Source organism: Podarcis liolepis (assembly GCF_965112155.1).
Source record: "Podarcis liolepis genome assembly, chromosome: 13".
In the NCBI taxonomy this organism is placed as follows: Eukaryota; Metazoa; Chordata; class Lepidosauria; order Squamata; family Lacertidae; genus Podarcis; species Podarcis liolepis.
Genome location: NC_139573.1, coordinates 18970294 through 18995462, shown reverse-complemented (window position 1 = coordinate 18995462; position 25169 = coordinate 18970294). Strand labels below are relative to the sequence as shown.

Here is a 25169-nt window from a genome sequence, read left to right as displayed (position 1 = left end):
CTCCCAGCCCTGCATGGAGATGCTGGGGATTGAAATGGGCTCCTTCTGTGTGCATAGCAGATGCTCTACTGCTGAGCTGTGGCCTTTTCTCTTTTTACCCTACTGATGATGTGTTGTTGCACCCATAATCTGGCTCGCTGTGAAAAAAGCCATAAGAAGGGATGGAGGTCAATAGCAGAGCACAAAGTCCCAGATTCATGCATCTCCAGATAGGGCTGAGAGAGACTCTAGTCTGAAAGCCTGGAAATGTTGCTGCTACAGTGGTACCTCAGGTTACATACGCTTCAGGTTACAGACTCCGCTAACCCAGAAATAGTGCTTCAGGTTAATAACTTTGCTTCAGGATGAGAATAAAAATCGGGCTCTAGCGGCGCGGCAGCAGCAGGAGGTCCCATTAGCTAACGTGGTGCTTCAGGTTAAGAACAGTTTCAGGTTACGTACGGACCTCCGGAACGAATTAAATACTTAACCTGAGGTACCACTGTACTAGCATTTTTCTTCCTAAATGCATTTTTGGACATTTGCTCTATGTTCTTTGCTGAGGAATTGGTGGGAAGAAGCTACCATCTGAGGGATTAGGACTGAATGCCTCCAAGTCAGAATTACCACTAAACATCATAAGGGGGGGGGAAATTAAGTATCATTTTTCTTATTATGCAAATCTATACAGATTAGGCTGCAGTCCTGTACACATTCATCTATGTCCTACTTAGAGGGTTTACATCTGAGTGCTCTGTTGGATCGATGAATTAAGTTGATCAGTTGACTAAAACAAATGCGACTTACTGAGACGCTGGCGACAGGCCTACTGTTTAAGCAGGATTTTCTCATATATGGGGGGCTGCCCTCAAAGACTGCAGGCAGCTGAAGTAAAAAGCTGCTACCATCCCAAAGAAATCAGTACAGTATCATGTTAGGCTTTAACTGGATATATGGTTTCATGTTAGGCTTTAACTGGATATATGGTTTCAGTCAGTTGTGTGTGTGTGCTCAGCTAATTTTTAGTTTTGCGTTATATGGCATGTTTTGTACCATGGGTCTTGGGTGAGCTACACGCTGAAGTGAAATAAACACCAGAAAAACCCCTACCACTGTGAGTGCTAAGACGAGCCACCAAATAGGCAAAATCCGTGCAGGAGACATGCCCTAGGTGGCCACAGTGGGGAATATGAGGTTTTATTCCGTTTTCATCCCCCACCATGCTGCCCCCTCTTTATTCACCCCGCTAGGTACCTGACAGGCCAGACAAATCCCCTTGAACCATGTCAGATCATTTTGGTTTCTGATAACAAGAGACAGAGCCGCATTCTCCCCTCGCCACAAACACACATGCACTTGCTGCTGCCACAGGCCTTTCACAGGCCTGTTACCTTGATGAAGTCAGTGAGACCACATGTTCCAAGCGCACTGCAGTGTGTCACTGCCCCGGGGGGCTCCCTCACGCTCTGTCGAGGAGGTGGACAGGGAGACAAGCGGCGGTTACATGAAAAAGGCCCCGGGGTTCAACAGAGAGGGAGATGTTCGCTGCACAGAGCGAAGTTGCGATGGTTGTAGCGAGGGATGTGTCATCAAGTCTCTGGGGTGGCCGTTCTCTGGCAAGGGGCTAATATACAGCAGGGTGGGTCTGTGGGAAGGTAGCGTTAGTATAGTATAGTATAGTATGTATGTATGTATGTATGTATGTATGTATGTATGTATGTATTTTTACCCTGCTTCTTCCCCTGATGGGCTCAAGGCGGTTTACAGATTAAAAATATGCTCTTGGTGAGCGCCCTCCCGTTTTCATTTAACACAGATTTCTTCTCAGCAAACTCAGAACAAAAGGAAGAGGCCTGCTGGATCAGGCCAAAGGCCCACCTAGTCCATCATCCTGTTCTCACAGTGGCCAACCAGATGCCACAATGGGAAGCCCACAAGCAGGACTTGAGGGCATCAGCACTCTCTGCATTTGGGATTCCCAGCAACCAGCATGCAGAGAACATTGTGGATGTCACTGAAAGCCCGACAAATTCATTCGCCCTGACTTTGTCTAATCCTCTTTTAAAGCTACTGAGGTTGGTGGTTATCGCTGTATCTTGTGGGAGCAAATCCCATAGTTTAATTATGCACTGGAATTCTTTCTTTCGTCTGTCCCGAATCTTACAACATTCAGCTTCATTGGATTGGCCTTGAGTTCTCGTGTTACAAGGGAGAAAATCATCTCTCTCTCCAATTGCTCCACACCCTGCAGTTTATACAGCTCTATCATGCCCTTTCTGCCTTTACAGTGGCACCTCGGGTTAAGAACTTAATTCATTCTGGAGGTCTGTTCTTAACCTGAAACTGTTCTTTAACCTGAGGTACCACTTTAGCTAATAGGGCCTCCCGCTACCACCACACTGCCACCGCATGATTTCTGTTCTCATCCTGAAGCAAAGTTCTTAACCTGAGGTACTACCAGGTTAGCGGAGTCTGTAATCTGAAGGGTCTGCAACCTGAAGCGTCTGTAACCCGAGGTACCACTGTACCAAAGTAAAAAGCCCCAAATGTTTTAATTTTTCCTTTTGGTTACTCCAACCCCTTGATCATGTTGGTTGCCCTTTTCTGAGAGGATTTCTGTGAGCTCAGGCTGGCACAGGAGGACCTCCCAAACTGAAGCGCCTTTAGATCCCTGCTTAGAAATAAAATCACCTTTTCTATAACAGCTTTTGATTTTGGAGCTACTAATCAATGGCGTGGCTGTGTTTGGAATGCTGTGTACTTTTCTGCTCGCCTCATCTAAAAACGATATTGTGGTGCTAGAAAAGTGCCACCGAGATGATCAGGGATTTGGAGCAGCTTCTCTACCAGGAAAGGCTGTAGCTCTGTGACAGAGCATCAGCTTCGCATGCAGAGAGTCCGATCCCTGGTATCTCCAGGTTCAGATAGAGTTAAAGCATTCCCACCACATGCACCATTACTCTCGTTACAGAGCTGCCTCGTAGTTTCTTGAGAAATAGGGCTGTTTGATGCATTTTCCCCTCAAACAAAACTTCACTCCAAAAGGCAAAACTTCAAAAGGTGCAGTGAAATAGCCATTGCGCATGCATGGATGACATAGCAGCTTTTTGGATGCAAGTTCAGGGGTTTGTGGGTAAACCAAACAGGTCATGTGCATCAGAGGAAGACATTGCCGCCCTCTCTCTGGCGTGTGCAGCAACGTGCAAATGCGACTAGAAATGGGGGGGGGGGGAACACCCTTGCTGTGTTTGAAAACACCAGTGTGTTCGTAGTCTTAGTGTCTGGCGGTATTCTGGGTGCAGTGGAGGGGTGGGCGAGGGTCCCTTATCTCCACCTCCCACATAATGTAACGTATGCTGATGACCATTGAGGGATTTCCCAGCCCCATTAAATACCAGCTTCAGAGGAGGGATGTTCCCCAGGACTAGAGCCAGGGAGGAAATTGTTACATTCCCCACTCTGCACATTCTGCGGATCGCAGTAATTATCACCTCCAGCTCATCCTATTTACGTTTTTAAAAAAACAACCTGCATGTTAAATGCAAAGACATGTTGTGATGCGGATAATTACTATGGTGAGGGCATTTTACGTAGTGGCACGCTGAGTTTTGAAACAGACGTCCATGGCATTCCAATGTGTTCCTCTTCCAGTCTCCACCCATGGGTTGATGCTAAATGTGCAGGTGGAAGGCTTTAGAAGGGGGTGCTCTGGCAGGGAGGAACTGGGTCAGCCTGGGATCCACAAGGTCCCAAGCCAATCCCTCTGCCATCACATGAGAGCATCAGACTTGATCTCTGAGCCTGAGTGAGCTGACATAGCCATTTGCCTCTCCCCATTCCCACTACCCAGCCTGCAGAGGTGCGCATGCGGCCATGGCCCTGCCATTTAACGAGCTATGTTAAACTGATTTTCATCTGTGTTTTGTGTTTCAGCTTTTTAATTACCGTAATTCTCTATAGCTTTTATTGTTTTATATGTAATATTGAACATTTGTGTGTTTGTTTTCTGCTTTTCCGGCTGCCCAAAGAACCAAGGCAATTATAATAAATGCAGGAAATAAAGGAAAGAGTATTCGGCGTCACATCTAATTTGGCCCACAGGTGCCCAGTTCTCTTCGTCTTCCTGATGCTTCTTCCCATTTGGGCAGAACTTCTTTTTCTGCCACCTGTAGTGCTAACCATAACCTGTTGCCTGCTGGGCTCTTTTGAACTACAATACTATAATATTTGGGGTAGAAGAAGCAGCGCTTGAGGGAGCTTTGGTAGAATGTTGCCTTGGAGGGATGCCCTCTGCTTCGAAGCACCAGGCTACCCAGCTTATTGCTTGAAGAGAGTGGTACTCCTTGTTCTCTGCTCAAATGTGAAGACAGATTATTGTGTAGGAGAGCAGAATCGTTAAGGCTAGCTTGAACACGGGAAAGACCTGAATAGAAGGGAAAGTGGAAAGAGGAAGCTAAAATAAAAATCCCTAGTAATTTAGTATGGTTCTGCTGGCTGAGCATGATTGGGATGAGGCCACTTCCCTTAGGCGACAGGTTTGGGGATGCCATTCAGTGGGGTAGCTGCCATTAGGTGGAATTAGTTGGTGGTGGCTGAGGCAGCTGATTTTGATACCACAGAAGGAGAGAACATTTATAGCTATTTCATTTATTATTACTGTATATTTATTCCTCTGCAGCTGCCGTGTGTGAAATGTTAGGCCGGGCGCTGCGTGGTGCCTTAGTATTCATGTGCACATTTTCGCATGCATGTGCACTGGAGACGAAATGTATCCATTTGAAGACTGATGTCTGCAGGATGGCAAATCGGTCAACTCACGCAAACAGAACTTTAACCCACCATCTCTAAAATGCAAAAAGGGGGGACGGGACAGATTTATCAAGAACAGACAGCAGAAAATGAGAATGCTTCTTCATAAAGAGGGATAATTGGAACATGAGAATGCTGCTGGATCAGGCCAGTGGCCCATCTAGTCCATCATCCTGTTCTCACACTGGCCAACCAGATGCCCATGGGAATCCCACAAACAGTACCTGAGGGCAACAGGCACCCCTCCTGCGTTTTCCATCAACTGGTATTCAGAGTCCTAGGGTTGCCATACGTCTGGAAATTCCTGGACGTATATGGAATACTGAGGTCAGCAGCAGTGCTTGGGCGGAAATTGTTAAAAATGTCCGGGAAAATCCAGACATATGTCGGCAGACATATGCCAATTTTCCATAAAGATAGCTCAAAACAGCTCAATAACTTTTCTGTCTGGATTTTTTCACTGTTTGAAATATGGCAACCCTAATTCAGACACATGAAGGCAGAGTATAATAGCCATTGACAGGACAGGCCAAGCTCCAGGTTTTGGGGGCCCTGATCAAGCTCCCCTTGGTCCGTCCCCCCAGGACTTATTAGTTGGTGGGCAAAATGCCTGTGGCAGCGTTGTCTAGCAGAGATCTTCATCTTAATGATGGCTGCCAGCCTCTTTCCCAATCCACAGTCATCAGGGTGATGCCGGCATAAGATGGTGGTTCCAGTGAGTTCAGTCGTATGCACGCCTCAGCCACCCTGCCCATCCCACCTGAGTCACATCAGCAGCGGTGGGGGCAGCAGTCCTGTGGGGATGGACTCTGCTGGGGTCCCAGAGCCCCAGCATTCGCCCAAGTATGACGCATTGCTGACGCTGGGCTTGTGTGTGAAACGGCATGTAGTAAGGACTGGGGGGGCGGCAGCGGCTAGTGAGGGAGCTGTTGGGGAAAGGGAAATTTTTGCTCAATTCAGCACCAAACTGCTTTGCATTTTTCCCTTCCCCAGGCGGTAGCAAATTCCAAGGAGCCCTAATGGGGTCATTTGCTCTTGAATAAAAGAGAGAGCACCTGGAGACTTGGAGCCCTCATTGTAACAATTCCGTTTATTTACAGATGTAGAGACTGAACAGGCATTACAGGGGGGCAGACCCAAGCACAGGGGCAGCTGGCAGTAGCCCTAAAGCAACCACGGCACCATGCCAAAGCCAGCTTCCTGTCTCAGCTTCTGATTTAAAGTAACAACAACCTGTTTTTATTGTGGTCCAAGTGGAGCCTAGAGCCCTTTTTAGCTATATAGGGAGCTGCCCTGGAACAAGTCAGGCCTTGGCTCCATTACCTCTGTATTTCATGCTCTCCCCTCTGCCAACCTGGTATTCTCCAGATGTTTTGTACCACAACTCAACATCTGTGCTGGCCAGGGATCATTTACTTTACTACTGCATGGAATTTGCACATCAAATTTATTTGATGCCTCGTGTTAATCCCACTAGCATACGCTATTCATTTACTTGATATTGGACTATATATTATTTCTGTTACATGAAGTTTTCATGGTTTGTTTATTACTTCCGCCATATATAGCCTTCACATTGGTTGTTCAGTTTCACTGAGACTTAGTTTTGTATTAGTTTTGATACACAGGTCTTCCATTGTTTATTGGTGGTTATCTATAACTGTATTATGTAGGGAGGTTTGAGTCCACTGCCGTATACATGTTTTATCATGCATTTATCATTTTTGTCCTTTATTGGTTATTTTGTTTGTATTATTGAGAGATCTCCTCTTTTACGGTTTACCAAGTCATAGTCTGAAAACATCTGGTGAGCACGAGACCCTTCTCCAGGGCTTCTCCTCAGGCAGAGATTTTCACCAGCACCTGCCACCTGGAGACAGGAAAGAATGTGTTTGGCCATGAAACTGTGGTCCCTCCTGAGTGGCTTTTCGTACAGGCTCAGCTCATCCCGAAACCAACATCCTTTCTCATCACGTCACAGCCCTCTGTGGCAGGGATTGTGAATCCTTTTCAGCCCAGGGGCTGCATTTCCTTCTGAACCGCTTGCCAGTGGTAGGTATAGCCAGAGGGAAAAGTGGATGGAACAATTCATATAAACTTTACTTTGTTGGGTAGCCTAGTTTCTACACATACTCAACACGCCGTTCTCTAGCCTCCCATCCAGGCAAGCAAGAAGCACTTTCAGAATTCAAGGACACGTTTTAGGCAAAAATGAGGGTGCAGCTGGGGGTGGTGTGTGGATTAGGAAAAGCCTTGTGGGCCAGATAGAGAGGTCTGGGGGGCCACATCCCCCAGGGTTGATCTGTGTGATGGGATTCTGCATCTCTGCCTTTTTATGTGAATCTAGTAACATTTCCCAGAATGCTAGCTTGGATGCTTTGGGGTTCACTTTCTTTGGCTTCCAGGACCTCATGACTCTCTGTCCTATTATCATTGGCGCTGACACATCTCACAGTCCCTGACTCCTCTCTCACACACACTGGATTATGTGAATATTATGCTTGATTTATTTCTCTCTCTCAAACATAAGCTAGGAAACAATTATTAAGAATTCATCTCTCCAAATCAGTTTCATCTTTACTTTCAGTACGTGCTGTTTTTAGGGGCTCGGAAGCAAAAAAGAGAGGGCTTTTGGAACTTTTCAACTGTGACAAAAATAAATAAAATACAACTAAGGGGGGGGTGAGGGATGGGCTAATCTGCTAATTTTGGTATCTCTCATGTTTGCAACCTTAAATTCAGTTCTCTACGTTCCAGCATCAGTTTGCAATTTTATAAAAAGAAGTCCTCATGGAAATCCATCAGCTTCTTAGTGTGAATTTCTCATTTTATATGCATATCTAGACAGCAGTGGGTGAATACAATTTGGGAGATTATGCTTAAACACAAACGCACTCAAGGAAGTGCAGCAGGCAGTTAATCCTTATTACATACACAGCTATCTATCTATTGATTGTTCAATTATGGTGCCATAGTTTCCATTTATTTCCTATATGGAAGCCCTTAAAGCTTCTGATCAAATTTTAATAAAGTGCCCATATTTTCATCCATCTTATGAAGTGGGCTCCAAGTCTACAAAACCTTATGCCATAATAAATTGGTTAGTCTTTAAGGTGCGACGAGACTCATGTTTTTTTCTGACTACAGTGTATATATGCATTATGTATAACTTATATAGGTATTGTTAGTGAGCTAGTTATCTCACTGACATTATATTTGGATTATCAGAGAGTTTCTTTAGTCTTTTTAGTGATGTTATTATATTCTCTCTCTCTCTCTTTCTGTGTGTGTGTGTGTGTGTGTGTGTGCCAAAATGTTGCCAAAATTTTGAACTCTAGTTCAAAATAAAATTGTATTAATTAAAAAAAGAAATTAAGCCAAACATGATGCATAGTTAAATTATGAAATTCACTGCTGCAATAGTACTGTTCATCTTTATTATTTACATTTTTAGTTGCCTATTAACCTAGTCCTCTAGACAACAATTTATGCCTACAAAAACTAAAGGACAAGTCAAAACAGGTATGTTGCAGCATCGCCACATGAAAAATACAAACACATAAAAGGGGATTCTCAAATCCCACTTGGGTAAAAATAGATTTAAAATATGCCTGAATCCATCCTTCAAAACACTGGCAGTCTGTAGAGCTCTTAGAAGAGAGCATTACACAGCTTAATGCTCACCATGGAAAAGCCATGAGCTAAGATAGTTTTTAGACAAATTCATGATGGATAGCTCTATCAGCAGCTATTAGTTATGAGAGCCAGATGGAACCTCCATGGCCAAGCAGTGTATTTCTGAATCTCAGATGCCCGTGGTGGTGGTGGGGGATATGACTATCCAGCAGGGATGAGAGTGTTGCCTTCACATTCTTCCTGGGAAGCATCTGCTTGGCTACTGTGAGAAACAGGAACAGATGGGACCTCTTGTCTGATGCAGCAGGGCTTCTTTTCATGTTCTAACAATCTCGTTTGCATCTTTTGCAGTGTTTCTTCCTGGATCTCTTTTATAAGCTTTTTTAAAAAAAACATCTATCTGAACCCCAGCGTTGGAGCTCCTCGGCACTCTCCCACCCACCATGTACCAGTTGCTGACAGTAATGCTGTACGCGGCCCTGGAAGCCCTGGGGGGACGCACCGCTCTGGCCGTCATCCAGGCCCAACATCACACAAACCAGAGCTGGGGCCTGCCCAACTTCCTGGCCCACCTGAAGCGCTTGACGTCATCCAGCAGCAACGCAACCACCGGCACAAGCCGGGTGCGGCCCTCAGAGACCTGCCAAGGCTACTACGATGTCATGGGGCAGTACGACGCGGCGTTCAACTGCACCACAGGGGGCTACCGCTTCTGCTGCGGCACATGCCAGTATCGCTTCTGCTGCGAGGACCGGTCCAGGAGGCTGGAGCAAGGGAAGTGCCGCGACAGCCCGCAGTGGTTTGCCACCACCGTTCCCGGCACAGCCACCAACGGGCCCGATGTGCCAAACGGAAGCAAGCAGACGGGCAACAGCACCGTGTACGTGATCTGTGGGGTCATCAGCTTCACCTTAGCCGTGGCAGTCGGGCTCAAATTCTTCTTCAGCAAAGCCTCAAGGAGACCGCATGGAAGGGAGCTCAACGTGCCCAGGTAAAAAATGCAGGCTGCAAGGTGGGGTCAAAGGTTGTTCCTCAGCCCCGTGGCGTGAACCTGGCAGCATTTCAGCTGGCAGTGGGGCTCAGAGCTGGACTGGGATTCTGTCCCCAGAATGGCTCCAGGTTGGAATTCTGTGTGTCCTCAGAATTTTTGTAACAATTGCTGTTCTAACGGACTAACACAGCTGAAACATTCTATTGATAGAGCAATTTGCTTTAAAGCTTTATGTTCATGACCTTTTCGTCGTTGTTGCAAAATCATGAATTACCTCCCAAAAGTCAGTTTCTTTTGCAAATTCACACTCAACAAACAAAATAGGTGGGTGCCTTAATTGCTCTTGCCCCATAGTAGAACGCCTGCTGTAAATCCTACCAGAAACACCATCTCTCTCTCTCTCTCTCTCTCTCTCTCTCTCTCTCTCTCTCTCTCTCTCTCTCGGATCAATGTCTTCAATTCCTGTGGCGTCTGTCCCTTTCACCACCAGCTGTCTCTCTCTCTTGCCTAAGCAGAGAGAACTCTTGGACTGGTAGTTCTTTAGAGGATGTTGTCTAGGGAAGAACAAACCTCTCTGATGAACTACAAGTCCTAATTTAACTGTACAAACACATATCCTCTGTTCTAGAGAAGGACCTGGGCCAGTAACTCGCTGTGCTCTAACACTGCATTGGACTGAAAAGGGATTGCAAATAAAACTCCGTATCAGAATGCCGCTACACAAATCTATGGTGAGGCCACACTTGAAAAATTCTGCTTAGAGGGCATTGTAGAACTAGAAAAGGCATGAGTTTCGTTACACAATAATAATAATTTTAAAAGAATCATTTTTTTTAAAAAAAAGGAATAAAAGAACCTGGAGTCATCAAATGAAGCTCAGAAGGTTCACGACAGATAAGAGGAAGTACTTCATATAGCACACAATTAAACAATGGGGTTTGCTAAGTGATGCAGTAATGGCCCCCAATTTGGTTGGCTTTAAAAGGGGTTTTGGCGTGCGGGTGGCACTGTGGTCTAAACCACTGAGCCTAAGGCTTGCTGATCAGAAGGTCGGCAGTTCGAATCCCCGCGACGGGGTGAGCTCCCGTTGCTCAGTCCCAGCTCCTGCCAACCTAGCAGTTCAAAAGCACGTCAAAGTGCAAGTAGATAAATAGGTACTGCTCCGGCAGGAAGGTAAACGGCATTTCCATGCCCTGCTCTGGTTTCACCAGAAGCGGCTTAGTCATGCTGGCCACATGACCCAGAAAAACTTTCTGCGGACAAACATCGGCTCCCTCGGCCAGTAAAGCAAGATGAGCACCGCAACCCAAGAGTCGTTCGCGACTGGACTTAACTGTCAGGGGTCGTTTACCTTTTAAAAGGGGTTTAGACATGTTTATGGAAAGCTGTCGACGGCTGTTAGCCACGATGGCTCTGTAATACCTTGAGTATCAGATGCAGTATGCCTCTGAACACCAGTTGCACAAGCGGGGAGAGCTCTCTTGCACCTCCGCCAGCACCTGGGGCAGAGTTTTTTTGCCATAAGGACAAGCAAGTGAAGCTGGATAAACCTTCACTGAATCATGCTATACTGTAAAGATACTAAGGTGGGATGATAGCTCAGTTGGTAAAGCATGAGACTTGGGGTCGTGGGTTCGAGCCCCGTGTTGGGCAAAAAGATTCCTGCATTGCAGGGGGTTGGACTTAATGGTCCTTGTGGTCCCTTCCAACTCTACAATTCTATGATTTTATGAATGAAGTGCCTCAATCCAGCCCAAACACGTGCCTTGTTGTCCCTTTCACTAACACTTCCTTTCTTTTCCTGGCCAGGGCACTGGTTGACATTCTCAGGCATCAAGCAGGCAGCAGCTCGTGCTCTGAACGCAACAACAGCCTTGTCATTAACTCAAACTTCCAAGACAACGGTTCAGCTCGTCCCCCGAAGAACCTGTACAACACAGTGAAACCGTCCAAAAGCAGCCATGGTAAGAGAGGCAGCGAACTGCAGGCAGCCTGACAAGGCGAGCGATGGCTTAAGATTGCTAAATCCTGGATCAGCTACCAACCTTCCCCAACAGCTTGATGTGAAGAATTTTTTATTAGAATTCGAGGAAGGATTTATTTAATATCATCCATCCTAATCAACACTGTCCCCATCTCTGAAGAAGCTTCATCCTGATTGAGTTGCTGTTAAAAGCACAAGTGCAGGCCAGGATCTGCGTTTCTTTCTTTCTGGTCACTTGGCAACCTAAGTGGCGCATGGGGCTCAACTGCCAGAAGGGTGACTGTGCTAAAGGAAGGAAAGTGAGGGTCTCCATGGGGGGTACCATGGGGAGTAAAAGAGATGGTTATCTTGGACTGTATAACCAGATATTTGACCTCCAACCCCTTATGATGGCAGCATCATGGCTTAAAAGAGATACAGTGGTGCCCCGCAAGACGAAATTAATTCGTTCCGCAATTTTTGTTGTCTAGCGAATTTTTCGTCTTGCGAAGCACGAAATCCCATAGGAATGCATTGAAAATCAATTAATGCGTTCCTATGGTCAAAAAAAGTCCAAACAAAGCCAAATTTGGCACAACAACAGTTTATTAACTGCTCTTTAAAGTCACACATACTGTAAAGAGCAGTTCAAAAATTTAAGGGAAAATAAATTAACTTTATAAACAAAACATGTCTTTGTTTTTAGTCAAAGAAAAAAAAGTCGCGAGACGTTTTCGTCTTGCGAAGCAAGCCCATAGGGGAAATTCGTCTTGCGAGGCAAATCGCGAACGGAAAAACCTTTCGTCTAGCGAGTTTTTTGTCTTGCGAGGCATTCGTCTTGCGGGGCACCACTGTAATAAGCCAATACCTTGGCTTAATCCAGTCATAGGCAAACTCGGCCCTCCAGATGTTTTGGGACTACAACTCCCATCATCCTTACCTAACAGGACCAGTGGTCAGGGATGATGGGAATTGTAGTTCCAAAACATCTAGAGGGCCAAGTTTGCCTATGCCTGGCTTAATCAATACTGTGTGAGTGCACTGAATATCTAAGTGAGATTATTTGGATGTAACACCAAAACTATGGTTTGTAGAACCCCAACCAAGGCTTTGTTATACTGTTATGAACCAGCGCTTTCCAACAAATCATGGTTTGTGAGTGGCAGCCAGATCAGAACCTGAAATCACAAGTTTGCAAACTGGTGATTTGGTGTCACATCTGAATCAATGACCATGGTTACGTTGTTCCACTCTCAGAGGCTTCAGTGTGGGATAGCATCCAGAAATATTGAGGAAAGTGGAGGAGGGAAGGAAATTGCACAAACTATGGTAAATCTTGGAACACCAACTACGGTTTGGAGTCTCAGCTAAAGTTAGCACAAACCATGGTTTCGTGTTAACGTATGCACCAACCCCCATGAGGAATCACTTGGGAACTCCCCTTCTCAGCCCTCCGAAGCAAGGAATGCCATATAAATGTAACAAAAAAATGTCCTCCCAAGCCAGCAAAACTGGGATCAAGAACAAGGCTCCTTTAAAAGAGCTGAAGGCCTCACACCCCATTTCCCAACAGCAGCCTGAGCTGGCCTCTCCATGGACCCCAGGAATCTTCCTGGAATCTATCTCCTATTTTCTTTGTGATCTACTTCTAGCCCCTTCTCTTACTATTTTTGTTGGAATATGTTAACTCCTGCTCTTTGGAGTGTGTGTGTGTGTGTGTGTATTCTCAGCAGGAATTAAGCTGCAAAAGCTTGTGGGGAAACAGCCTGTTTGCCATAGCAACTGGTTCTAGCTGTCTGGCTGTCTTTGTGTCGGCTTGAAGATTAATATTAGGGTTGTGGGGGGAGGGCCTTATTGAGACATGAACTGTTTTCTTTCCAGGTAGAAAGAAAAGCCTTCTTGGGCTCAGGAGGCGCTTTTGCAGTTTCCCTCTTCCCTGCTAAACGCTCCCTTCTCTCCCAGGAGCCCAGACACACCTGGCCTCAGTTATTCGTTTGAGTAGCAAACTCAGGGGTGGTGAGTGCCAACGAAGTTGTAGGCAAAACCAGGGCCACTGGCAAACAAGGGTGAGGTGTCAGCATGCTGGGGGGGAGGACCCCAAGGTTTGCAGAAGTACAAAAAATATTTTGGGGGTGGGGAGCCCAAAGGCTGCACTTCCACCGCCCCCAACAGGGGGCTGTGAGAAAAGTGCAATGTCCTGTGTGGAAGGTATGGCTGGCTGGAACCTGAAACAACACAACTCCTTTTAGGAGGGAGGGTACACTGCAACATTTTGCTGCAGACCCCACTTGCCGTAGTAACAGCGTAGTACTATCTTAATTGTGAGCCAGAGTGTGTCAGACTTTGACTGGTTCAAATCCCAGCTCAACCTTGAAGCTCATTCACCTTTGGTCAGTCATACTCTCCCAGCCTCACCTATTGCCAAGGGTGGAAGTTGTAAGGCTTACAATGGAACAGATGGCATGGGTCCTCCTTCCATGGCACCTTCATGCCTAGATCCTCAAATGGCTGCAGAAAGAGAGGGAAAGGGTTTGGCGGTCCCCAGATCCGTCTCCTGAATTTATTGGACTCCAATGAGAGAAGCCAGGCTGTCCTCTTCAACCTCTCCCTCCCTCTCAACCCTCAAATAAAGCATGGTAGCCATGTATGTTCTATGAGGGGGGGGGGCAATTTTCAGGCTTGTAAGATCGCCTTTGTTTCTTTCCCTAGAGACCTAAGGTCCACCAGGTACAAGAAACATGCTGAGGATTAAGGAACAGGGTGCCTCTGAGCACATCACTCAGTCCCAGGAATCTATTAACGGTATCAGGAAGACCAAAAATCCACTCTTGGTTTCCCCCCCAAGCATTCTTTTTTAGTAGCTTAATTGGAAGGGTTTTGTTTTTTAAAAAAATGTTTCTTGCTATTATTTGTCAACTGGGAGTCAGAGAGCCCTTGCTAAACTCCCGCAAAACCTCCAGTAGATCCTGATCTACCTTCTGCTCTGCCTTGCTCTAGTTGCCTCCTTGTGTACAGAGCAGGTGGGGAGAATGCAGCTGCGGTCTGGTTCAGCTGGGAAGAGGGCAGCCACAGTTGGGTTCTTCTTTTGGGCTTCCCATAGGCACCTTTGAGAACAGGAGGCTGGACTAGAGGGGACTTTCACCTGAACATAAGCAGGGCCCTTCTTACATTCAATGTAAGCATGCATCATTCATCCCTTTCAAATGATGGTGTGATCAATTTGCATGCCTAGGTCTGATCACAATCCCAGCCTGCGCTGATATTCTCCCAGCCCAAACCCGGTTGTGAAATTTCCCAGCAACAAATAAATAATCTAGCTAATGTTAATGCAGCCACACTGGCCCTGCAGACCAAGGTTGCCAGAATTGTTTGCAAGTTTGGAGCGGACATTTTTAGTCTGTGTTGGGTGACCTCTAGTGGCTGCTCGAGGCAGATAAAAATGATCTCCAGCCTTAGCAGGTGAACGTTGTTAACATGGTCCGCTCCACCACATACACACACTTCTTTCTCTCGCTTTGTTTTTGCCTTGCAGATAACATGCATCATAATTACATCCACCTGAACGTCAACAGCCCCAAGCATCACACGGCCACTCTGGGTAAGTGCTGGGAGCAGCTAGGCAGATGTCACTAGGCAGAGAGACATCTTAGCAACTTGCTGATTCTCTATTGACTTATTTATTTGTTTAAAATAAAAATAATAATGATGGTGGACTGCTTTTTGGATAAAAAGTCCTCCTGCCCCCGAAGTGGCATGCAACAGTTTTTAAACCCTGAACATTATACTTTTGAGCACCATAAAACAGAGAGACAGGAGGCATACAGCATAATATCAACAAAGCTAATCAGGGAAGCAAACCAACTTTAGTTGGAAGCTCATTGAAACAGGATTGTCTTTACTTGTTGTTGTTTAGTCATTTAGTCGTGTCCGACTCTTCGTGACCCCATGGACCAGAGCACGCCAGGCACTCCTGTCTTCCACTGCCTCCCGCAGTTTGGTCAAACTCATGCTGGTAGCTTCGAGAACACTGTCCAACCATCTCGTCCTCTGTCGTCCCCTTCTCCTTGTGCCCTCCATCTTCCCCAACATCAGGGTCTTTTCCAGGGAGTCTTCTCTTCTCATGAGGTGGCCAAAGTATTGGAGCCTCAGCTTCACGATCTGTCCTTTATCTGGGAAGGGGGAGGCTGCAGACCACGTGCAGAGTCTGCAACAGTCAAACGACAGGCCCATCCTTCATCCTGCTTTCCATGAACCTAAAGCCCATAGGGTAATTCCAGCAGTCTGGGCAGCAGGGAGAGCGCTCTGGTCACTTCAAAACGAGCTGTTTAATTCAGCCTGATTTGTTTGCGGAAATATTAGATGATGTTGGTTAATTTATGAGCATTCAGTCTGATTTGCTTGTGGGGAGGTTGCGTCAAGCAAGTGTTATCCTGTACTTTCGTCTGCCTTTTCCTGCCACTTTCCTTATTCCAAAAAGCCTGATCCTTTGGGGAAGTGGGTTTGTTTCACAAGAGCGCCAAATCAGCTTTAACTGTGCAACCTGAATTTACTGGGAGGTGATTCAATCCCACCTGAAAACTGTGACAGTCTGGAAGTGGCCTCTGTCCTTTGGGTGTTACAAAATCCATTGGTGCCCCAAGTTCCAAACTGAGTAAGTTTATTAAAGAAGATTATAAAGGGAAACGAGCAGACAGGCAGTGAGTATATAAAATAAAATAAAACAGCTTACTGGTCTACCTAAAGATGTATTAAGCAGGATGATATTTCAAGCTGACTTACTTAAGGTGCTTCCAGATCTGTCCATCATCACCCTGTCCTGTCCATTCAGACTTCTCAGAGTGTCCTCATGATGTTTTCCAACATTTGCACTTACCTTGGGATTTTCCCCAACTACTTAAACTACTTTGAGCTGCTTAATTTCCTGCCACAGAAAATCCAATATGTGAGAAAATGGTCATTTCCTTGATCTGCTTCTTCCATGCGGATAATCTGGCATACACAAAGCAACATGTAGGCTAATAGTATACTAACAATATTTATATAACACTATAACTGTTTCTTAATTCACAATCAGAAAACATACAGTATGTACATGGAGTCACAAACTAGTAAGAGTCAAGTAGATATTCCATGAAAAGAAATGATCAGATTAGAATTTGGCCGTAAAGAATCACTGAATATTGAGGCTAAATGCCTTCCAGAGTTAATATCCTATACAAAATTTTGCCGAGAGTGAGCTGGAGCGAGATGGTGCTATAAGCACAGCAACACAGAAGAATGATGGTGGGGTTCTCCAAACACAGGAACAGGGTGCTCTAAACAAAGCAACAACAACAGAACAGTCCTTCCAGGATAATAGACTGTTTCAATAAAAGTTCTTCATCCGCTGGCAATAATATAAAATAAAATCCATTACAATAAAATACAGTGATTGAAATGACATACCTGCACATTCTATAATGGGTTGTGATACAATAACAGATACATTACCAAGTCAAAGGTCCACAAAGGTACACCAAATAACCGTGGATCAGCTGTCACTCAAAAGTGTAGCAAGCTGATACTGTTGGCTAAAACCTAGTAGCATTGTGAAGGTGCATTGAATTACACAGAATTATGTAGAATTTAAAGGTACAGCATCCAATATATAGCAAGGAGAACACAAACAACAGCCATCTGAACAAGAAACTTAAACAGAACAATTAAAGTCTAATTCAGTATTTAATCCCCTGGGGGCAGGGGTGGAGGAAGGAGGGTGTGGGCCACCCCAGGTGTCACCACTGAGGGAGGTGACAAAATGCCGGGCAGCACTCACCGTGGGGCCTGCATCGTGCCCAAGCCACACATCTCTCCTGGGAGAGACACGGTGGCTTGGGTGCATGCAGGGTCCGCGCTGCCCAAATAGTCCACCCACTGCCTCCCCCCCTCAGCTGTTTTTAAATCAGGAGGGCTGACATTACAGTTGTCCACTTAAAGTGGCCACCTGAAGAAGCCTCAGTTGATCCTGTACTTATTCTATTGCTTTTCCAGTAGTGCTACTGGGGAACCAGAACAGACATCCCATAACCATTCTGGGATTCTGTGCCATGTTCACCTGATCTGGAACTCAGATCGGATAAATGGGATTTTATCAAATGTGCCTCCCGCTTCATGTAGGTCATCCTTGCAGTTTCCTAGGAAAACAATAACAAAATCTATGGCTGCATTTAAGATGAGGTTTGAATCTTGTGTATCAGAGGAAAGTGGTTTACAAAAATGTAAATAACATCACACTAAAATGCTAGTGGGTTCTCATTAAGACAAAACTACAAACTGACATGGAAGTGTGGATAACTGAATATAAATTGGGGGTGGGGGGAATGAAATGGATGGATTTGCCCATCTCTAGATACAACACAGAAGGCAGAATTGAGTTGGGAACAGAGTGGGAGGGGACAGCCAGGTGGAATCGCCCCTCTCTCTCTTTCCAGCACAGCAGACAGAGGAGAGGGGAGGAATGAAGGGAGAGAGGAGAATGTCAGTTTCATTTCAGGACTGCTGATCCTGGCAGCCACTGTGCTTTGGCAGATGGAAGTGAATCTGCTCAGTGCTTAGCCAAGTGCGGAGGCAGGAGATTTCCCAGGCAGGCTCCCCGTCTCCCAAGCCCCCTTTGCTTTGCTACACTCTCTTGCTGCCCCTGCTTGAAGTAATTGAGGATGGGGCTTTGTTAGAACACCACTTGACTTTTCACACAGAATCCAGCCCTGCATGGTTCATATGAAGCTGCTGATACATTTTTAAAATCAAATTGTCAGCTTAAAGTTTATACGTATTTAGCAGAGTGGAGGGGTGGGGAGCTTGGAAGCTGGAGCTAACCCGCCACCCATCATCTGTTTTATTTGTACATCACTGCCATGGTTTAGAAGGGTAAAATAAAATAAGACAGGACTCTGACTGGTACAGAGAAAAGGTTCTTTTCTTAAGAGTTACTTCCTATCCACAAAGATGGCTTTTGATTCTAAGTCAACAACACGAGAGACAGTTTCATGGCTGCCCCGTGCAGAAGGAGAGCAAAGAGAGATAGAAGCATGCAGAAGGAAGGGTTATAATAATAATAATAATAATTTATTATTTATACCCCGCCCATCTGGCTAGGTTTCCCCAGCCACTCTGGGCGGCTTCCACCAAAACACTAAAATACTATTGTATTAAACATTAAAAGCTTCCCTAAACAGGGCTGCCTTTAGATGTCTTCTAAAAGTTTTTGCAGCTTAGGTTTCAGTGGGAAACCACAAAGTGTAGTTGCCCTATCATTTGTTAGACTCAACACTGCCCTCTACTGACTGGAGGGATGCAAGGTTGCTCATACCCAATAGCTGCCTTCTACCGAGTCATGTGTCTCAGTGAGACAAGTGCAAGTAGCTTGGCCATAATAGGCGTATGTTTAGTGCAAAACAATTTAAGAGTATTTTTTGTTTTGTTTTGTTACTGAGGCATTATTTTGTGTTTTACAAATTATTTAGCTATGACAATAATGGAGGATAAATAACAAAAGAACAAGCAGTTCTTCACGCAGAAAAGACTAAACGAGTTAGTAGAGAACCTGCCGTGAGGAAACAGGAAATTGCCAATTAAGACCAGTTAATAATGCTACAGCCAGGAGGGAAATCAACTCATGGAAAAGCAGAATACCTCCTTAACAGGAGAGGGGTGTCTAACAAAACAACCTGTGGTGGACTCCCATCCATGTCAGTGGTCCCAACCCTCTGCTCACTCACCCACCCACTTGTGAACCCCTTGTTGTGGTTTGGCCCTGAGAGAGGGGCTGAGGCAAGAAATTAATCACATATCATTTTCACGTTCCAACAATGCTCTAGGGTAGTGGTTCCCAATTAGCTAAGTACAGTACTGCAAACTCCTTGTTTTTCAAAAGCCAATCATGGACTTTTGATAATTTTGATGTCCTATGGTTGTTACTGTTATGTGAATGGTGCCATGGGTCCCTTGGGTGGGTCACGTGAACCCCCAATTGGGAACCACTGCGCTAGGGGACTGTGGGAAAACCAAAATGGTGGGCAGCTTCCCAGCCACTTGCCTCCATGGCAACACTGAAGAGCCCTGCCAGGACACGTGGACCCCGGCAACTGGCAGCCCCAACACATATCTATCACATTTTGCAAGCCCACACTGGAAAGACTGGTGCTGCAATTATGTTTTAGTTGGAAAAAGCCACTCTGAGGGTGAGGGAAGAAAGAGCAAGGTCGGCTGCTCTTGGTTGTCTTGGTGTTCCACTTGCAGCTGAGTTGATTGTAATCAGGAGAGGAAATGCCAAGGTCTTCTTGGTGGATGAGGTTGTCATGGAGGATAAGGCAATCAGTGGCTACTAATCCTCATGGATATGCTGTACCTGCCCTGTTGAAGGTTATATGCCTCTGAATATTGGTTGCTGGAAACCACAGGAGGGAAGAGTGCTGTTGTTCTCAAGTTCTGCTTTTAAGCTCCCCATAGGCACCTGGTTAGATGGGCCACTGGCCTCATCCAGCAGGGCTCCCCTTGTGTGTGTTTTTTATTTTTATTTATAATTTTCATTATTACCATTTCCAAAATCACATTCAAGTACAAATTTCCACCGTTAATATCTTTCTTTTAATAAAAACATGCAGCGACTTCCCTTCTTCCCCATCCCTGGTTCCTTTATTTTTCCCACCATTCCTGCATAGATCTTTTTCTCCCCTTTCTTCCTTTATTATATATTATGCTGCTGAATTTACCTTAATGCTGCCAGTGTTTTCACTTGCTTACAATTATTTTCCAAATACTCCACAACGTTTCCCCACTCCTCTTCACATACTTGGTCTTCTTGCTCTCTTATTTTACCTGTTAGACCTGCTAACTCTGCTTAGTCTATCATTTTAAATTGCCAATCCTCCTTTTTAGGGACCTCACTCACCCGCCATTTTGGAGGCTGAAAAGATCCGAGCTGCACCTCTTGTGTTCTTATGTCCTTAAGGTGAAGGTGAATCAAGGGAGAGATTCCAGACAGCAGGCACCGTGAAGGGGAAGCTGTGTGTAGTTCAGACAGACAGCCCAAGACATTTTGGCCCCTGAGGCAAACCCAAAAATGGTACCCTCTCTCCGCCAGGGAAGAAGGGGTGAGGGAAGATCTACATCAGGAACAAGGAGGCGGGAAGAAAGATGAAAATCAGGATCTGCTGTCTGGTAGATCCTGCTGCCTGAGGCAGTCACTTCACCTTGCTTCATGTGTGGCCTGGCCCTGAGTTGAGGATTAACTTGAATGCTGTTTACAGAGCCAACAGGAGAAGCCTAATGATGAGAAGGATCCTTGCCTTTCTCAAAAGTTAGGGATTCACCAGGTACTGTCTGAATTAAGCACATGCTCTGGGGAACTTAACAGCCATCACTAACCATGTCCACAAGAGTGTAGGACAACAGTATAATAAATATGGGAATGCCAAAGGTTGTCAACATTGTCACTTGGATGCTCAGTAAAAAATGACAAATGACTAAATAGCTAGCATGGAAGCAACTCGTCTTACTAAAACTCCAAATGCCCTGGAAGTCAGTCTGAGTTTAACTAATATGCTTTCTCTTCTTTCTCTGTCCCCTAAAAGATTGGCATGTGAACCACACGCCCAGCCACTCAACCACGAAGTACAACACCCTCAGCTGCTCTCGTTCTTTCCACAATCTTTCCCATCTGCCCCCGTCATATGAGACAGCCGTCAAGTCAGAACTTAACCGCTATTCTTCACTCAAGCGCTTGGGTAAGCTGGAGCATTTAGGAAGGGAATACTGGGAGGATATTGTTGCTGCTCTTCTCCAAAGGCTAATAACTTGAGCCTTTTTCCTTCATGATATAGCAGTATCATCCCTGACCCTGTTTCCTCTATTCTGAAAATTTTCAAACGTGGGCTTACATTGCCATTGAGCCTCTCTTGGGCTCCTTATGGGACATGCTTGGCTGTTGATAGTGCAGAAGAAAAACTGCCTTTATAATGCAAATGAGAATTTTAGCCAATGTATGTACTGTATTATAAATTGTTTGAGGGCCAAATCAGATGTGATTTTATTGCTTCATCAGTCCATTTCACATACCGATCATGAGGTGTTTGTGTTTCTTGGGAGTGGAGGGTGTCTGTTTTCCCCTCCTCTTTCGTCACATCCACCAGTCCACCTTTTCATCATTCAGTGACATCTTACTTATCTCCCCTACCTCCCAGCAGCTGAGAAGGACTTGGATGAATTCTATGCCAAACGGAGGCATCTTGCCGAACTGACCCGAGGGACTCTGCCCTTACATGCCATGAAGATGAACTACGACACGGATGCTTACTCTGAGAAGTCCCACAACCCGCGGCGCGTCATGTCACAGGAACACATCCTTTCCGATGGTGGCGGTGGAGGGGGAAGCTACCGACCATCTCACTACGACTACACTATTCCCCGAGAGCGCGTCATATCTCACGAGCACCTCCTCTCCCGCGAAAACTTGCATTCTCAGGAGCGCCTGCTGTCTCCTGAGCGTCTTCATCAGCGCACAGGTCCCTTCCAGGAGATGCATCTGGGCCACCAGAAGGCCGTCTCTCAGACCAATGTCTGCGCCAGCAGCACTCCCATGCTTGAGCACCACCACGTGATGATGAAGAACTCTCACCCCACCTCCAACAACTCCCCCAAGGCATCTGCTCCTTGGGAAGGCAGTACTAGCCAGGCTGCCACCCGGCGCCAAGGCTTTGCAGCCAAGAGGCAAAGCACCATTGATCAAGTCCAGTTCATCCCTGGGCACCACCCAACCCAACACCTCCCTACTGGCAGCAAGAACGAGGTCACCGTGTGAGAGGCCCCTAATCCCCAACTCAGATTGATTTGACTTTTCAAGGCCATATTTCTCTACCCTTTTCTGCTCCACCCCACCCTTTCTTTGGTGCTCACCATCTTGGGGCTCCTTTTGTTTTTTTAAAGCCCTATGGCCTCCATCTTGGTTGATGTCAAGTCCTAGTCTGGTCTTTGATAATGATACCATCTCAGTCTTCACTGGCTTTTGATGGTGTCCAACCGACCTGCTAGGTCTTGACAATCTTTGATGATGACGTTGGCTGTCAGTATTTAATGACATCAACACTATGGCTCATGGTCAAGATGCAATGGTGTCAAGGCCAGCTTGGTTTCTTAGAGGAAACCTACTACACAATCTTGGTCAGTTTCTGAAGATGTCAAAATTAGTAGGTCTCATGTATTAGATTCTGCTGCTATCTCTTCCCATAGTCTGTTGACATCACTGCTGTCCAGATCTGATTACATCAAGGCTGAAAGAGACTAGGCCTGTGGATCCTTCACAGCATCAATAACGTAGCCTTGGTGATAGTTTTGGGTCATGTTATAATTGCCAGGTCCCATCAGTCTTTGATAACAACACTAGTGTTGTCCGTCAACATTTGATGGCATCATTTCTGTGGGCTTTGTCTCAGACTTTTGAAGACTGAAGACAACCGCTGTGGATTTATTATGAGGTTGGCAAACTCTGTCTCTGGTACTCCAAGCGCTGTGAGCATTGCCAACCCTTGTGGATGCTCCATTGACCAACTGACACCATCAACACCATCAATGGTGTCAACACTGTGGACTCTGTCAGCTGCAGATGATGTAAGCGCTGTGGGTCTTGTTGACCTCTGATGCCCACACCATCAACATTTGATGGTGTCAACACTGTGGACCTTTGATGACATCAACATTATGTGACTTGTCAGTTATAGATGATGTCAACGGAGAGAACGTTTTGTCAGTATATTGATTGTGATATAACCCATCAGGGCATCACATGGACTGATGACGTCAGATGTGTAGGTATTGTCAATACTGTATGATGTTGGGGCAAAACAGTCGTACCAATGTTTGAAAAGGCCTTGTCAACCATTTGATGATAGTACTGCCAATCTTGATGATTAAGAATGATGTCAAAGTTCCTGTGCCTGTCACCTATTGATGATTTCAGCACAATGGATTCAGCCAGTAGCTACCAATATCAAAAGTAGCCAGGCTCTGCAATGATGTTGACTTTTAGTGACTTCATCACTGTGGGCCTCATCCACCTTTGTTGACATCACTGACTGCTTTGAGCTCATCCACTTCGAACGAAGTCACCTCCTTGGGGCTTCATCTGTTTTATGGCTGGGATCAACACCTTGGACCTAGTTCACGCCAGCACCTTTGTAGGAGGGCCAGGGGCATCTGGCCCTACTGGTGCACAACATGAGGGCATAAAGGATCTGGTGGCATGGCCACACCATTTGTTCATGCCGTGGCAAAGGAAACAGATGTGAGCCCCCTCCCTGCTCCTTCCTGACATGCACTCCAAGACGAGAAAAGTGGGTCATGGTGGGCAGCCCTCTTGTCTTGTTGCATCCAATATTGAGTTTGGTCACTACTTGAAGGTGCAGGAAGTGGAGCTTTACACACACCCTTTGCAACTCTCACCCCACACATCCCATCCTTGTTTTATAACCTTGCCAGGACTCTGCCTGTAAGGGATCTAGGGCAGGGTCAGGTCCACCCTCTCCCTGCTTCTGCTGTACATATCTTTATATATCGCTAGCACTCTGTCAATTTTTCTAGTGCTTTTTATTTACCTCCCAGTTACTGGGGGTATCCATCAATGCCTGTTCTTTGGTTCTCGTGAGTGTAGCTTTTAAAGGAGTCTCGGCTCTTTCAAACATTATTCTAATAAACAAATTTCCCACTATCCCTCCCTTTCCTTGCCCCCAATTATGCTCAGGACTCTTAAAAAATTCACTTTTACATCTTCTTTCTAGTAACTTTTCTGAATTTTTTTTTAAATTAAATGAGAAGATATAAAGAGTATGGCCAGCATTCAGCAGGAGATGAAAGATAAAAGTATTTTTAAATGGAATTGGTTTTATTAATAGTATCCTCCCTCCTGAGTCTTAAATTTCATTCTTTAAATATTTATTTCACGTTCTGGGCTGTTTTAGCTGAAAGAAGTGTCCCTAGATTGAATTTTTATTTTCAGATGCTACTTTTGTCAATTTAGGCTACAATCCTATGCACATTTACTCAGAAGAAAGTCTAATTTAACTCAGTAGGGTTTACTTCTGAGTAGACATGTATAGGATTTAATGTAAATCAGTTTTGTTTCACCTACCTCTGTCAACGGGTGGAGTTTTGCAGGGGAACCTAATTTTCTTTAGAAAAAAATATGATAGAAAGTATTTTTAAAATAACATGCTTGATAGTGGAAATATTTTTGTTTTCTATTTTCCCCCTGACTCTGAATGACTCTGCACATTCAGACTGGGGCAGAGAAAGGGACACCATTTGTACTAGAAAGGAAAAAAAGTGAAGTACTGAATTTATATCAGCAGGTTTGTATACCTCAAAATTAACAAGCTTGGCAACGGACTTTTAGTCAGAGGGACAATCAAGTTTTAGGGATAAAATTCTGGGCAGTATATCAAAAAACATTGCTGCCGAGATCAGAAATATGTGAGATGTTGAAGATTTTGGAAATGTATGACTCTTTCAAATGTCATCCGTTTCCAAATACAGGTGGATTTTTGTTTCGATCACTTTATTTTCTCTTCATTTTGACATTACTTTAGCTTTCACTCTTGCTCTTATGTAACTTCATAGAGGTCCTTTTCCAGTTCAGAAAAGGCTACAGCCTGTCTCTATTTCTCTCTCTAGCTGTCCCTGATGGCCCCTGTATAACTTGTACATATAGCAGTGCCAGGCTGTAGTTTAGGGTACTGTAATTCACCCCGGTAGCCCCTGGAG

The 25169-nt window shown here is 45.4% G+C and overlaps 1 protein-coding gene across 3 annotated transcripts in view; it reads left to right on the top strand.

Moving 5' to 3' along the window:
* Positions 1-24340, top strand: part of SHISA7 (shisa family member 7) — a 30875-nt gene extending 6535 nt beyond the window's left edge. The window contains exons 1-6 of one of the 3 annotated variants that reach the window (XM_083472150.1): positions 1040-4080; positions 8776-9415; positions 11225-11379; positions 14911-14976; positions 20990-21142; positions 21599-24340. In XM_083472150.1, coding sequence (XP_083328276.1) covers positions 8868-9415; positions 11225-11379; positions 14911-14976; positions 20990-21142; positions 21599-22215 — 1539 coding nt within the window. In that variant the 5' untranslated portion in view covers positions 1040-4080; positions 8776-8867 and the 3' untranslated portion in view covers positions 22216-24340. Of the gene's footprint in view, positions 1-1039; positions 4081-8094; positions 9416-11224; positions 11380-14910; positions 14977-20989; positions 21143-21598 lie in introns of those variants that run through there. The other 2 variants (XM_083472149.1, XM_083472151.1) reach the window with 2 other exon arrangements.
* Positions 24341-25169: the final 829 nt, after the last annotated feature.